This window comes from Xylocopa sonorina, chromosome 7 (genome assembly GCF_050948175.1).
Source record: "Xylocopa sonorina isolate GNS202 chromosome 7, iyXylSono1_principal, whole genome shotgun sequence".
Classification (NCBI taxonomy): Eukaryota; Metazoa; Arthropoda; class Insecta; order Hymenoptera; family Apidae; genus Xylocopa; species Xylocopa sonorina.
In genome coordinates this window covers 13,443,185-13,457,661 of record NC_135199.1, presented here as the reverse complement: position 1 = coordinate 13,457,661, position 14,477 = coordinate 13,443,185, and the positions used below count along the sequence as shown (strand labels likewise).

The 14,477-nt window shown below is 46.4% G+C and overlaps 3 protein-coding genes and 1 long non-coding RNA gene across 6 annotated transcripts in view; 2 read left to right on the top strand and 2 right to left on the bottom strand.

The window, feature by feature from the left end:
• The window catches only part of Wdr62 (WD repeat domain 62), a 41,212-nt gene extending 35,232 nt beyond the window's left edge, over positions 1 to 5,980 (bottom strand). The window contains exon 1 of one of the 2 annotated variants that reach the window (XM_076898069.1): positions 5,832 to 5,980. The gene's annotated coding sequence lies outside the window, so the exon portion shown is untranslated. The remainder of the gene's footprint in view (positions 1 to 5,831) is intronic. The other variant, XM_076898070.1, reaches the window with a different exon arrangement.
• Positions 5,981 to 6,667: 687 nt separating this feature from the next.
• Positions 6,668 to 11,483, bottom strand: Syt20 (synaptotagmin 20). Of its 2 annotated transcripts, XM_076898516.1 has the most exons (10): positions 10,815 to 10,960; positions 10,060 to 10,204; positions 8,742 to 8,861; positions 8,544 to 8,638; positions 8,336 to 8,467; positions 7,941 to 8,138; positions 7,458 to 7,610; positions 7,239 to 7,359; positions 6,993 to 7,165; positions 6,668 to 6,915 (listed from the first exon to the last, which is right to left on the bottom strand). In XM_076898516.1, the coding sequence occupies exons 2-10, from the start codon at positions 10,199 to 10,201 to the stop codon at positions 6,706 to 6,708; spliced, it is 1,344 nt and encodes a 447-aa protein (XP_076754631.1). In that variant the 5' UTR covers positions 10,202 to 10,204; positions 10,815 to 10,960; the 3' UTR covers positions 6,668 to 6,705. The 2 variants fall into 2 exon arrangements, with proteins under 2 accessions (XP_076754631.1, XP_076754629.1); XM_076898514.1 differs by lacking the exons at positions 6,668 to 6,915; positions 10,815 to 10,960 and adding an exon at positions 11,440 to 11,483 and having other exon boundaries at positions 6,945 to 7,165.
• On the top strand, positions 9,256 to 12,981 carry LOC143425594 (uncharacterized). Its single transcript, XR_013102054.1, has 3 exons — positions 9,256 to 9,373; positions 12,403 to 12,812; positions 12,933 to 12,981. It is a non-coding gene; the product is annotated as an uncharacterized LOC143425594 (long non-coding RNA).
• Positions 12,982 to 12,991: 10 nt separating this feature from the next.
• Positions 12,992 to 14,419, top strand: Snsl (snustorr snarlik). Its single transcript, XM_076898517.1, has 5 exons — positions 12,992 to 13,116; positions 13,280 to 13,360; positions 13,579 to 13,706; positions 13,776 to 13,934; positions 14,042 to 14,419. The coding sequence occupies exons 1-5, from the start codon at positions 13,059 to 13,061 to the stop codon at positions 14,264 to 14,266; spliced, it is 651 nt and encodes a 216-aa protein (XP_076754632.1). The 5' UTR covers positions 12,992 to 13,058; the 3' UTR covers positions 14,267 to 14,419.
• Positions 14,420 to 14,477: the final 58 nt, after the last annotated feature.

The window sequence follows — 14,477 nt, the reverse complement described above, 5'->3', positions numbered from 1 at the left end:
GCATGCCGCTTCACGCATCGACGACTCATCGCGCAATAAAAGAATTCTCGAGCTTTCCAGTTTCTTCCGGTCGAACGTATCTCATTGTTGCCCCGGCGAAACAGGCGTCACGGGAGGATCCTTTATTCTTCTCGCTTGTCGGTTCGCGAACAAAAATATTCCTCTCGACTGTGAAATCGCGAACGTCTCGAATGCACCGACTACCATTGCCACCTTCGAAAATTCGTTTAAGTTTCATTTGCATTCTAATTGCTCCTTTCAAAAGTTACCTTGGATGCGCGAACCAACTGCGTGGTGAGCGCAATTTCTCCCCGCTAAAGGAGTTCGTAGAACAAACGTTCGGAAAATAGGGAATAACGAAGAGGAGAAGGCAAATCGACGGAAAATACCTTCTACGGAGATAAACGAGCGTCGGCAAAACAGCTGGCTGGATGGTTGCTCCCGATATAAGGAAACGATCGGAGCCGTCTTTCTCCTCGGGTTTTTTCATTGACGCGCGCCGCGGTCCAACGTCGTCGCATTGTCGCGTGCGCCATCGCGAGCATCCAGCATCGCTTCACCCGTATAAGGTACAGCTAACGATTTCTAATCGCAGGAAAGACGATCGATCCGGTCGAGCTCGAGAAGAAAGCTTCGTTTCCCTTGGAATGCGTTTCGATGCGACATCACCTGCGACTACCTACTGTTCTCCTTTCACCCTGATCTTACGGTTTCTTCAGCTTCTAGCCTGTGATAACGTACATGCGTACACGTGTACGCGAGTCTCGACACGTAGACACGAGACAATAATTTCAAGTCGCGCATCTACCTTAGGTAAACGCGAAGTAACGTCAGCTTGTTTACTTACTCGACGCGTTTCACGATGGACAATGCAATAATTCGATAGTCTTCGCGGCTGTTCGACTGTTGTTCAAGTTAAAACCGAAGACGTTCACTGTCGGACACCAGCTGGTACGATACTAACTTCGTTGCGACAGCGGAACATTGATCACTCGAAGCGCGCCAATCGGAATCTCTCGTAATTAAATGACTATATATGAGTAACAAATTGAATGTTTAACTTGAAATTCATGACTCATCCTTTCACTGAATCGCTCACTTATCGTTCGTTATCGGATCACGTTCAGTTATCGTTTGATGACAAATTTATAGTTTGCCGCTTACAATAGACGCGTCTGACAACAAAGTTTATACATCTTCGACATTTTCTAAGGGGGGAAACAACGTTCCACGTGATTACCGTGGAATATTGTCTTCCAATCGAACAGTAGCCAGCGAGTTCTGTCGAGAGAGTTCTAACGACGCGGCGAGAGGAAAATTCAAGGACTTGGCGCCGGGAACCCCCGTGGGATCAGAAAAAACGAACCGCGCTCTGGCACACGGTACATCTTGACAAAGGAAATGAGTTTTCTCGACGAAGACTATTGTCTTCCGACTCCTCAAAACGATTACGAGATAAGCGAGTAACGCGTATCACCTTATCGATATTGACAGAGTCCCTTCGCTCGCTAATTACAATTTAATGTGTTCGCTGGTTGCAGAGAGTTTCGCGGAAAGACAGACGTGTGGCAATTTGCTACGGAAATTTTCAATTATCCCTCATCGAACGAAACGCGAAACGGTCCGCGTCGAACGTGACGCGACGTTCTACGGCTAGGAGCGATTTTCTCTAAACCGTGTATTTCTTGCGGAAACTAGAAGCCAACTGTAACAGTTATGTCGCGCGGTCCAGCTAAAAAGGTGATTGGACGCGACTACTGTTCGATGAAATTGTTATTACGCGGTAATGCCGTAAAACGCGTGTATTTATAGACCCGCAGAATGCAGAGTAACTGCCTACATTGAAAACTGCATTCTAACCAACCTGCCCGCCGACGGCGACCCAGTTATGCATCGGCGTTCTCCAATTTCTACTTCGAGACCTCCGTCTCTATCCATCTTACCTATCCGTTCCTCTATCTATCGACTAAACGTTACGTTCCGGAATACTTTTAACGTTTCGCGAGAGAACGGAGAGTCCACTCAGACCTGCGCGACATTCCCAGGATAATTCCCATGAAAAACGCCAGTTCCAACGTGAAACTCGGCTTCGCTGGTCCGACGAAACGCGATGCCTCTCCCGCGATCGTATTTATCGCGCGCGCCGTTCTCAGGAGATTCGTCGACGCGGACAGTTAAGAGTTTAGATTCCGCTTTAACGAGCGGGGAGTTTAGCGAAACGGTCCGAGAATCGCGTCATCGAACGATCTGATCTAACTTGGCCGCGGAACCTTTCAAAAGTTTCACGTCGCGTACAATCGAACGGTTGTTCTACGGCGGAACGAAACGACAGCTGTTCGCCAATTTTATGGGACGTTTACGACGGAATCGCGTCGATCCTTCGATTCGGAATGTTCACAGTGGAGGGAAATGATTTAGCGAGCCGGAGGAGCGGTAACCTCCTCCATCTTTCGAGCGACACTGACCGTAAGAATGTTAAATGTAAAATTCATATTTTACCCCCGCATAAATAAACAGTTTCCGTTGGCCGGATTGGTCGAGCCGACGACAAGTTTAGCGCAGCTGCGCGCGAATTTGTAATTCCAATTAAACGCTCGCGCACCACGGACGAGCGATATTTAGGCAGAAAAAAATTAATTGCACCTCAACACCGGATGCGGCCAGTGCAACGCCGTGGGCAAGCCGCGCGCTTCTTCTGCTCCCTTTGAGTAACCCAAATAAGCATCATTTTTTTTCTCTCATGCCATCGTTTGTCCCACCGAAATAGTAACGGTGACGGTCTTGATCCGTGAACGACGATCGCGCCAATCATTGTTCGATGGTATTTAGGAGAGGGACTATTTTCAGACGACTATTTTTATTTGAAACGGCTTTAGCGAACCCTTGCCAGCAGCTACCCTCTCCTTCTCCTAATCCCTAATCGGGACGCTCGTTGTTACCGATGGACGCGTACAACCGGATCGATCGGGGCCAGTCGCGTGAATTCGAGTTATTAATTACCGCGAACGCGAAAAACTCGGACGGGGCGAGATTGGAATCGCGGACAAATTGAATTCTCCTCGGATACGACACTTAATTAACCGGGTAAAGCGACGTAGCCGCCATTCGCTGTGAGAAATAAGAAATAATGGCCGGTTTGGTTCGTCGCTGCTGTCTGGTTACAGGTTTCGGGATAGAGACGCGTGTAGTACAAGCAACGGTAGTGTTCCTGCTATTGTCTGAAAACGCCGAGACGAATCCACGGCACGATCGAGACGCCGCCGGCTCAGAAAATCCCGAGAAATACGATCGCGTTGATAAATGGGAAAGGAACGCGTCAATTAGAAGGCGAATTACGCACACGAGCTACAGCATTGTTCGGATGGTAAGAAAAACCCTTTTCAGCGTCGTCACGTAGGTATCGTCGACGAGTAGCCTCGTCGAGCGTCTTAATGAATACGCGAGCATCATTTCCAACGAGGTTCCGTGGATAAATAATCGAAGAGATTTAATCGACGTAATTTCAAAGGAGAAAGTCGACGAATAGTTTGGAGAAAATCGCGTAAAGAAAACAGAAGAGGAGAAGCAGGGAAAGGGTTGAAGGTGCGCGGACATTCCGAAAACTTTTCCCATGCACGTGCAGCACCGTGCGGATCCGCGCGCGATCACGTCCACCGTGTTAAGAGCTGCTTCGTGATTGCGCAAAAATCATTTGCATGACAATGAACCGGTGCCGCGTGCCGGATAGTTTAGCTCGTCGCTCGAAAAAAGGCAGGCTGACTCTGAAAAAGCTGTGGGAAACTGATCGGCTTCGCGCGACACCGCGTCTAACTCGTCTCGTTGTCGGTCTCCCCGTTTCCTAAGAAGTTCATTGCTACATGCTGCCCGATATGCATACGCGATAAACGAAAATTAAGGAACTTCGTGTTCCGAGTTGCATTGAAAAGTAACCAACAATCGGGCTCAGAAATCAGCGTTCGGCGAATTATCCGTGGCTCAACAACCGATCCTGCGATAAATGCGCCAGTAAGAGCGTAAATAACGGTGAATTTCTGTATTAATAAGTGTATTTCAATTTCACACTTGTATCGTATACATACGTCTCTAACTAAATTGCATGCAACCTAATTAGAATCCTGCGCGCGTACGTTTCGAATAAGTTGAACAAGAAACAAGAGGAAAAAAGAATTTTACCAGATTACATATTTATTTGCATACTTTTACTGTACGAAGTATGTCACTAGGTGTTTGCATTAATTGCATTAAACGCCAGTCCATGCATACCTTGGTAAGAGCGTGCAACATTTTACAAACACGTATAAACGCAGAAAGTAAACTAACGTATAAAAATATCGGCAACGAACGGTCCTCGAATTAGCTGACCGATACTCTTCGATTGTCGCCCGTGCGATGGCAACGTTATCGAATCGCGGACGATCGTTACTGGTACCCTACGCGTTATTTTGTTATTCGTATTTGCCGCACGTAGGAGAATGCGAAAATTCGAATTCGTCGAGCTATCGGAAAACGCTCGAAAGAACGTTGCATCGACTTGAAAACGGCGATGAGATAGACGCAGAGATATCCGAAGGCACGCTAGGTTAGGTACGAATACGAATAAGCAAAAACGACTTTACTTTGCATACTTCGAAACGCACACGAAAAACAACTCTGTATCTCTGCCCATCGGCGATGAATTTTAATTGCGAATGAAACTTACGCGTTCCTTTAATAACATCTCAGCAATTACGTTCCACTGCATCGAAGTATACGCGCACTTGCTGGTTGTTTACTCGAAGGAATTAAGTCAGGACCTCCTTCTGTAATCGATGACAATTACGAGCATATTAGAATAATTCTCGTACAAACGCGAACCGTTCGCGAACTTCGCCCTCCCCGCCCGTAGTCGCACGTAAAGCACATCTGCGACACCATATGCAGAAATCGTCACGCGAAAGTGATACAACTCGCGAACCGTTCAAAACCATGATTAATCACTCGCACAACTTCGATGACGGTATCCGATCGTTTCGTAACAATTCCCTAGCACTTTTTGCGATCGCCGCCGACTACGGTCTCGGATGCTCGATCAAGATCCCGACGATAGCGTGGAACGTCTGCGAATGCAAAATATCTACGCGACGACATGGCGGGAAGTATCTAGCCGAAGCGAGCGATCGCATTAAGAGATCGAGGCTCGGAGGCGGGCCACTAAATTCACTTTAGTCACACTGGAGTGAACAGGAGGGTGGCGACGCGACCAAAAGGACGGCAGGTCAAACTCGATTCGGCCGGGGAACAACGAGCAGGTAGTCGACATCTTCGGTCTCCTTTTCTGCTCGAGAGGGCACCGCGCGAATCGAATAGGGAATCCCAAGATTGAATTTCAATAAAACCGTGAAATCGCTTACGAAATTTACGTGCGAACAGTATCAGCGGCGAACCTGCACGAACGTGAGAGATAACTCGGAGAGTTTCAGGATACGATCGGCCTTCGGGCAGCCGTGTGTTTTCAAGCATCCCAAACGAAGGATCTGAGCGTCGCTATTGGACGATATTCAAAAAGCGGTTGACATTACCGCGAGAAGCGGTTCCGATATGCTTTAGTCCTTTTCAAACGTGGATTACGAGACTGGCGAAGCCGGCCACAGATTCTCGTCCCCGATCGTTAAATCACCGATAATACGGGCCGTTCGATATCGAAGCGTGGAATAGAATCGGAGAAAGATAGCAGGCATCGCGTATCGTTCTACGTGGAAGGACCTCGGCCGCGTTTGGAGGTTACAATTCCAGCGTAACGGTCTCCGGCTCGCAGGGAACCGGGCAGGTGATAGAACAAATCGATTACTCACCGTTCGATGAACGTCCGCGTACGTCTCGCGCACAGCACACTTTTTCCCAGAGGATAGAACTGAACTCGCGACGGAAAAGGGGGAAACGAATCAACTGAACACGACAAGGACGAACACAAGACACTCACAAGTCACAAAACAGACTGAAGCTCACTGGCCGGGCCACCTCTCCCCGACGTTGCTACGAGACCAATCGAAACGGCACCGGTGCCCTCTGCGGCCGACGCCGGAACTTATCGTCGCGCTATCCGAACGCGGTATATTTCAAATCTACCCTCCTCTCACCGCGTTTTCTTAACTTAATTGCGTTTGATCGGGTAATCACTTTGATTAGACGCGCGTTTCGATTATCGAAGGTTAGAAATCTAACCACGTGGTTCATGATTATTTATTTTGTTGCATTTTAAGTAATATTTTATGTGTCAACGAGGTATCATAAATATTTAGAAGATTTACAATATTCACAATCTTTGGTTGCGATCCTATGCGCTGGTATTGTTAAATTATAAAATAAATATGAAAAAATATATATTCGTGTAACGTAAAATATATACGTGGAGATTGAACATCGAACGTTATTGCTCGAAATGCGTTGAGTCCACAGAAGTGGAGAGAACACTCGTCTATTAAAGCTACCCACCTTCGTGCAAACGTTAAAAACTTTAACCGTCTATTCTATGGCACTGTTTACCTATTATCGTGAATGTTGTTTGCTTTACACGAAATATTTACATAAAAGTATAAGATCGATTATATCCAAGAATACTGAAAAGCCTAATTACATGTCGTTGCTCGATGGTGTACTTAAAAAAATATACTATCGTTGAAATATATTTGCAAGTTCGAGCAGTAACGTTCAACGGTCCCTTCGCTGTTATTTCAACACGTGCCACACGGTGACAAGTTTTCTTGGATTTTGAAGTACGGAAAACCAGTGCAGTCTTTCCGTAGAACCTCTGACGCCTTTCCCAAGCGCAACTTTACCGATGCTAATGTCTTTCGTCCTTTGAATGGATGACACAGAGTCCTCGCTATCGCTCGCAGGGTCCCCGTTATTTCCAAACGTTTCAACGACGGGCGAACTCTGAAATCAGTTTTCAGTAATAGCCTAATTTCCTTGGCCAACGCTTAGAAACCATCATCGGAACTGTACACACGTACTTTGTTGCACAGCACCACGAGAAATTGCACTGTGTCCAGCTGATTGTACGATACGTCAAACGTCAAAGTCTCGTGGAACTCTGGCTGCGCGTTCGCGATGGCAAATTTTGTTTTCTTCTTCTTAATTCGCTGCCCTGTTCTTCCATTGAGCATCAACACTCTGACATAGGGATCTGAAAGTTGGGAATAGTAGCACGGCTTCGCAAGAAGAAAACGCTCGCAAACAGAATTAAGTGCGACGCTTACTAAAGTTGCTCAAACTTGGTACCACCTGCGTGAATTTGACGTCACGTACTTTCATTACGTTTATAGTCAGTCTCTGTGCTGTGGGTAAATAACTTATACCTAATAAAATGTTTCCATATTCCTGTAACGTCGAACAAAATTTCTCTGTATTACTTGTCCCCGAGCGAGTGTACGAAAAGTGAAGAAATAAAAATATTTAAACATGCTTTACGACAGTACCACGTTGGATGCCTTCATTCTGAAATTGAACATGTGAATTTCCGGACTATGTAGGACATGTTTCGCGTCCTTCAATGATAGTTTGAAAGTGCACAACTCTGTGTCGTTAGCGTACCTATCGTGATCGTGCGCAGCAAAGTCGAGAATCCACTCCTAAAAAGGTGATAAAGCCACATACGATAAATCTTACAAAGTAGCAAGGAAACACGTCACCTCTCTGGCACGCTATTTATTTCCCCGGTCTATTCCATATTTGCATCGCGCGTTCGCGTTTTCAACGATTGTTTATTTAAGAACCGTTTTCCCTTTTTCTGTAAACTCTCACGTATTATCTTATACAGATCGCTCAAACCTCAACGGCATCGAATAAGAGGCAAGTTACGTACTTGAAACAAGTTTCATGGTACACACGCGTTTTGCATCAGTGACGCATTTTGTAGCCTTGAATCGAATGCAGCAGTAAAATACGCGCGATGAGAATACCTTAACTTCCTGAGGCTTTACGTTCGCCACGACAAACGTCTCTTTGAAAATAGGGCTCGCCGTGTGCCTGACGCTCCTCGTTCGAAAACTATGTAACTTCTGCCGGTTCCTATGATTCCACGATTGCTTCACTATGTTCAGAGTCACGTACGGCTCCTGGGTGCAGTTGTATTGCTTTGGCGGAAGACCGGATAACGCCTGCACGATATCGAACATATTTGAAACATATGTATGCACGTGGAAAGGTGCGAACTGCGCAACAATGCGTGTTCGTTTCGCGTCGCACTCTAACGACGCGGTCATCCTTCGCAACGGTATAATGTAATCATTATTTACGCGATAACAAATTCTTTGTCGTGTTGTTGAGATAGCGGACAAAAACAATCGTTTAGTACCTCGATGCCAATAACGAATTTCCCAGTGATGGTCTCCTCGCATGGCGGCAGGTACTGCAAGCTTATCGTCAATTCTGTCGGGAATTCTGGTTGCTTCTTTCCGGCTTTTTGCTTATCCTTTTGCACCAAGTTCTGCAACCATATCGCGCGGACAAATGAATACGATCCCGACCGAGGTGAAAATGAATTTTCATATTGCGAATCTTACCAAAGTGGATGAGGCATCGACGCAACCGAATTCAGCGGTGCTAGCGGAATTCCATGAATGCCTTTCAGTCGGGGTGGGATTCTCGTTGATCGTACCTGCGCACAATATTTACCACCGTTTTAGAAATTGTAAAACGAACACGTCTCGTTATCCGCGGGAATTAAAACTACGCATTAGTATCTAGTAATCGCGGTGTACCATTGCTACCGTCCTCGTAGAGGCTACCCAATCTCCATGACCTGTAGCTGACATCGTTCAACTTGACGCCGTCATTATGTTTGTTCTTGACATGCACCGCCTTACTTTTTGCTTCTCGCTCTGGAAGGAATTATTCATGACTTTGATTATGCAATTTGCGAACAGCCGCGATGGCTACCCGTTTCAAGATTCGCTTTAGGTGCTTGCTAATTACGCGGTTCAGTTAACGGATACGAATCGAGCCGATTTCAACGTCGCGTCGTGACGCCACGCTGACGAAACTGTTCGAGATTTGTATCTCTTAACGATGGCAAAGGAGATACCTACACCTGTCTATTTACAAGATGGAAAATCGCGCGGTTTGTAAATGAAAATCCGTCGCTGTCTATCTGGAACGATCAAGACGATGTCAAGACTCTATCCGTAACAGCCTTGATGGAAAAAATCTCGACCGTCGGTGGACTCGTTAGCAAGAAAGCAGCGCAGAGTTTATAAAATTGTTCTGCGCCTGTTAGAGGATGGGCGTTTCCATAGCGGCGCTATTGGAAGGTTGTGTACGGTTCGTTTGCAGGATGACATACCTAATTACGTAACATCGCGGAGGAAACGAAGAAAACGTCGTTTGCATGTGTGTATAAATATAACTGCGCGAACAATGGCGTAACGTATCAACGACGTATACGGTCGAATCACGATGCAGGAATTTAAGCTTCCTCCCTTTCAATGAAACACCCGTGCTCCACCGTTGCATAAATCTCCGTTTGGACAAAGAAATTGCGCTTCGATGTAGGTTGCGTGATCCACGCTGATCGGTACAGTAGATGCGCGTTGTGTACGCAAGCGAGTTGAAAGGTATCAAAAGGGAAACGGGCAGCCAATTCATTTTTCTTAGCGTACGCGTTTCGTGTAGAAGCACGTGCGCGCGGAAGCAAAGCTCGTAGACGTGTCGGGGAAATTAAACGTTATACTAGCTTAGGCAGCTAGCTGCCAGACGCCTCCGCGTTTAATCGTCGCAAGCCACTGACACGAACTGTCTCGCGCATCGTTGAGTTTCAGTATCCGTTTAATAAAATAAACGTCGCATCGTTCTCGTTAAACAGAATACGACACTTCGTGGAAGTTGGTAAACGCGCGCACATTTGTTTACGCTGTAATTTAGTTGCGTTATAACCTCGCCGATACCAAGCGTCGATAACGATGGTTAATTGTTCCGCGGTATCCGTTAAAGATAATAAGTGAAATATGCCCGTGAAAGTTTCGATAGCGGGTTGTTGAGTCATACGTTTGAACGTGGATAGAAAAAGGGCCCGAGGCTTACTTCGTCTTCTGATGCATTCGTATCCGAGGCATCCTGGCGTGAAAAAACAGGCGATCAAGAGCAAGACGATGACGACGATCACTCCTGTCACCGCGATGATGATAATTCGGCCCCACGGGCCAAAAAAGTCATCGTGCACCATTCACTGGAAACGGACGTTCAAGGTTACTCGAGCGCAGGTGTAACCATGCGTATGGGACGATCGGTTAACGAAGAAAATAGATGGTGTCCACCGGCTGTGGATCTGTCGCGCGGCTCTCACGTTTTAAAGGGTTTACGAAACGAAATGAACCACGTAAACGGGAGCAGAAAACACTTGCGTTTCTTTTCACGCTCGATAAAAACAGTAGGGTACTCGCGACGCGTTACCACCTTTTCGCGGTTCTATTTTTTTCCCCTCTTTACTCGCTCCACTCGCGCCGTCTTTCGACCGAAACGGGATAAAGCACCTGTTGAAAGAGACGCGTAAAACGGCATATGGCTGATACCAGTCTAATTAACGTTTATCTTAAGTCACTAGTTCACCGGAGTACCGTCACGGGCAACAAAGTGTCGACTATACTCGTACACTATGCCGATGTTTTTTTTTCTCTTTCCGGGTGTTACGTGTTTCGTATCGAACGCGAACGCGACAAAACCGTTCCTCGATCGAAGCGAGCAAGTTTTTCTCACTTTAGAAAAATGATTCGTTTGCAGAATTACCGGGAAATTCGTGTAACTTCTCGAGAGCAAGGAACACGAACGACAGTACTCACTCGGCCAAGAGAGGATTCCATGACGAGAGGAAGGTCCGCAGTATTAAAAAGCAATTAGGCGGGACCCGTGAATGACGATAAACGCAGCGGCAACTAGGCCGAAAGAACGATTAGGAACCGGCGCGCGTCCTTCTCTTCGTGCGCGAGCCTCGACTCCCGGTAAACGACAAACGTAGTTACGCGGCTGCCTGCATAGAACGTGCTATCTACGTGCCCCCCTTTGGCTCCGACGTCTCTGCCTAACCTGCCGACAGCTGGCGGTACGCGGCTCACGCTGATACATTCGAAACCTCGATTATCCTAAGCGATCGAGTGAACGCTCTTCGTTCAAACGTGGACAGCCGACGCGTCTGATCCATCGAGCTGTCGAACTACCCAGTCACCTCGCTTATGCGACTCTCTGTATGTCCGCGTAGACACGCATCGCTATTACCAAGCACTGGATCGAACGAGGTAAACCACAGTAAAGAATTCTATTCTAATAGGAAAATATTTTAATAAAATATTATATTAAAACGACTGCTATTCTTGTAGAACGTTATACGCGGGCAAACCTGAACATAGAACGAGGAAACTGTGGGTCACAACCGATAACGTGTGCGCTATCGCACGTGTGGCCACGTACGGTATCAACACCACTACCACCAACACAGCACCAGTGGATAATACCATCACGTCTTTTGACAAAAACTGTCCTCGTTGTTTTGCGTTGCATTTACTTTATAATCCGATTAATTTATACCGAGCATCGACTAAAGTGTCACGTGTTGTTAATTTATGTACGACAGCCACTAGGTCGAGTAACGGATGGTTCTTCACGTGGATGCGGCGGTCTGGCAATAATTTATGCGCTATTTGACAAACTGCTTCGTATAATAAGTTAATGGTCTAGAGGGACGCCTACCAAGGATAATTTCCAGACAACACATCCATTGTGTTTTATTTTCCAAAGCGTTAGGATCCTTTAAAAGGAGCGAGGATCTCGTTAGATGGAATTATAGCTTCTCTAAAGCCTGGCCTAACGAGTCGTTTCATTATTTGGCCATCTTCTCTCACGCATCTATAATGACTGTCACCGATGTTTCGAAAAATACTCGTATTTCCTTCCTAGCGACTTTCACATTATTAACGTTCACAATACTCGATGAATGAGTCAGTATTACTAAAAGAAAAAAAGGTAAAAATGTTCGAAACGCGTCTAGTGTTACGAGATTACGCGTATCAGTTTCAATTTCACTGTATTCTTGAATGGATACGATACCTGGATCCGAAGCAACATTGTACCGTACGACGCAACGGGTGAAACGAAAAGACTTAGAGCTCAGTCACTTGTATCCATCGAGTGGTACCTAATCAAACAATGGCTAAACGGTCTCGTCGAGCGGAAGGAAGAAACCTAAGAGATTCCCAGTTGTCATTGAAGATAACGGTGCAACAGTAATCAACGATGTAGTTTCACTTTTACAGCACGATCGCTGGCACGACTAATTTCCAGGTAAATCCTTCCACATTGCTGCTGAGGTATTCTTATTCAGTAAAATGATTACCTTTCGCGATATCATTTTTCACTATTTTCTTTTTATAGGAGGAAGAAGAATGGTGATCGGAGGATGTCTGTTGACTGGACCGTTTGGAATTTCCACTGGCGACATTCTCGAGGAACGATCGGTCAATGCCCTGGTGAGCGAACTAAGTTGAACGTCCCAAAAATTCCCGAGTACATACACGGTTCGAAGCAGGAAGGCGGTGGGGAATAAGGAAATGGAGAGAGAGTCCATCGACGACGTCCCCATCGTCGTCATCGTCGTCCTCGTCGTCGCAGCCCGTCGTCGTTTGGACTCCGTGACCTCGATCCTCGATACGACGTCTCCTTTCACTCGATCACTTCTTACGAGAGCTCTTTCTCGCACCGGCGATGCCGAGGAACGCGAACCTCGGTTCAGTCCTGCTCGAAGCACCGCGTTACCCGCTAGGCCGACGTTTAGATTTCACTTTCATGTAAGTAAGTAGAAGCGGACGCCGCCGTCTAGTCGGTGCACGTTTCCGCACCCATTCAGAACTAGTGAATCCGCGAGTGTCGTCGAGCCAAACGACTGTCACGTCGATTTATTATTTCAGTTGACGCAGAAAATCCATGAAAGGAAAGTCATGCAACGTTCGGAGACTTCTTGAATAACAAGTTCGAATACGTGCACGTATACACCAGCTATCTAGCCACGAAGGGGAGACCTCTTTGATGAAAAGATGTCGAGCACGAAGGTTGTCCTAGTGAAGCTGTGCATCCTACTGCTTTTTTATCAGCGTAAGTGCTGGTTCATAAGTACAAAGTGTACCGTGTCCTTCGCCTACTTCCAACAAGAAGTGTCTACTCGTGTCGCAATAATCCTTGACTATAGTCTGACCGATTAGCAAAATAGGATTGCCGTACTGTACGGGCCAGACTCTGATTACATCAATTGTTTCAGATGCGACGTGCTTGATTATCCCAGACGAACTGCCCACGATACTTTCCCTGATCTACTCGAACATCCCACCGATAAAGAAAGGTAACGGTATTGCATGATCCTTGTTTCAGAAATACAAGAGACAACGAAATGTTCCTCGACACGACTCGCGTGCCAAGAGCGTTTTACCGCGTCACGCGACTACCACTTTCACTAGTGGCGCGTGTTTCGTTAGCTCGAGGCACGCTTTTAAAACAAGCAAGACTCGGAACATGCGTATCGACGGAATTGTTTCATTTTATTATCATTTCCCGCGACAGGTACCGACTCGAGGATAGGCGTAGGTTTCCGGCTTGGCGACCACGCGGATTTTCAGGTACTGTTAGAACTCGGACCGCAAACGGAAACCGATCCCATCGGCCAAGCCGATTCAAAGAGGCGCCGAGATGTGAGTACGATGGTTGCTTTTAATTTGTAATCTTTTGATTGGCAACGAGTAGGATTACTCTCTGTACAGGCTATGCTGAGCGCCGCGATGAGAGGAGAGCTTGGACCGTTGGCTCAAGCAGTGGCCAAGTATCAGATGGAACGCAAATTACAGAGGGAATTGGAGAGATTAAAGAAGAAGGGGGAGGCGCTGAATGCGGTGCCCACGCCGGATAACAACGGCAATAAGGTAAATCTCAAGTAATCGTCTTTTGCCTCTCGATCTGAGATTCAAAAAAAGAAAAATGTGAAAGCAGTTCGTTACGATGCTTTGCTCTTCTGCTCGTTTTTTATTAGACTGCAGCCAGCGAATGGTTAACGAAGTGGAGCAAAGATATGATTAAATCGTCCGAGGATCAAGCGTCACTGGAGGATATTTCTAACGAAAAGAACCACTCAGCATCCACGAAAATTCAGTCTGTACAAAGAATAGGTCGACCTCCGAAATCGAACGGCGGGAAGGCTACTATTTCTGACCTGAAAAAGCTGTACAAACCGCAAACCGAAATAAAGAACGAATGATCGGTATCGTTAGTCGCCATTAGTATAGTGAAAGTGATGCACCGCAGAGAAGACGTAAATCGATTAAGATTACCTTTGTGCCAAAAGACTTTAGGTGTCGTTACCAATTGTAGAGAAAGCGTGCCAAAGCTGTGAAAGCTTTTATTCGTATGAAAGGTATATAGATATATAGATAATGGTTCATTAAATCGGTTTCGCTAGGTGAAAAACT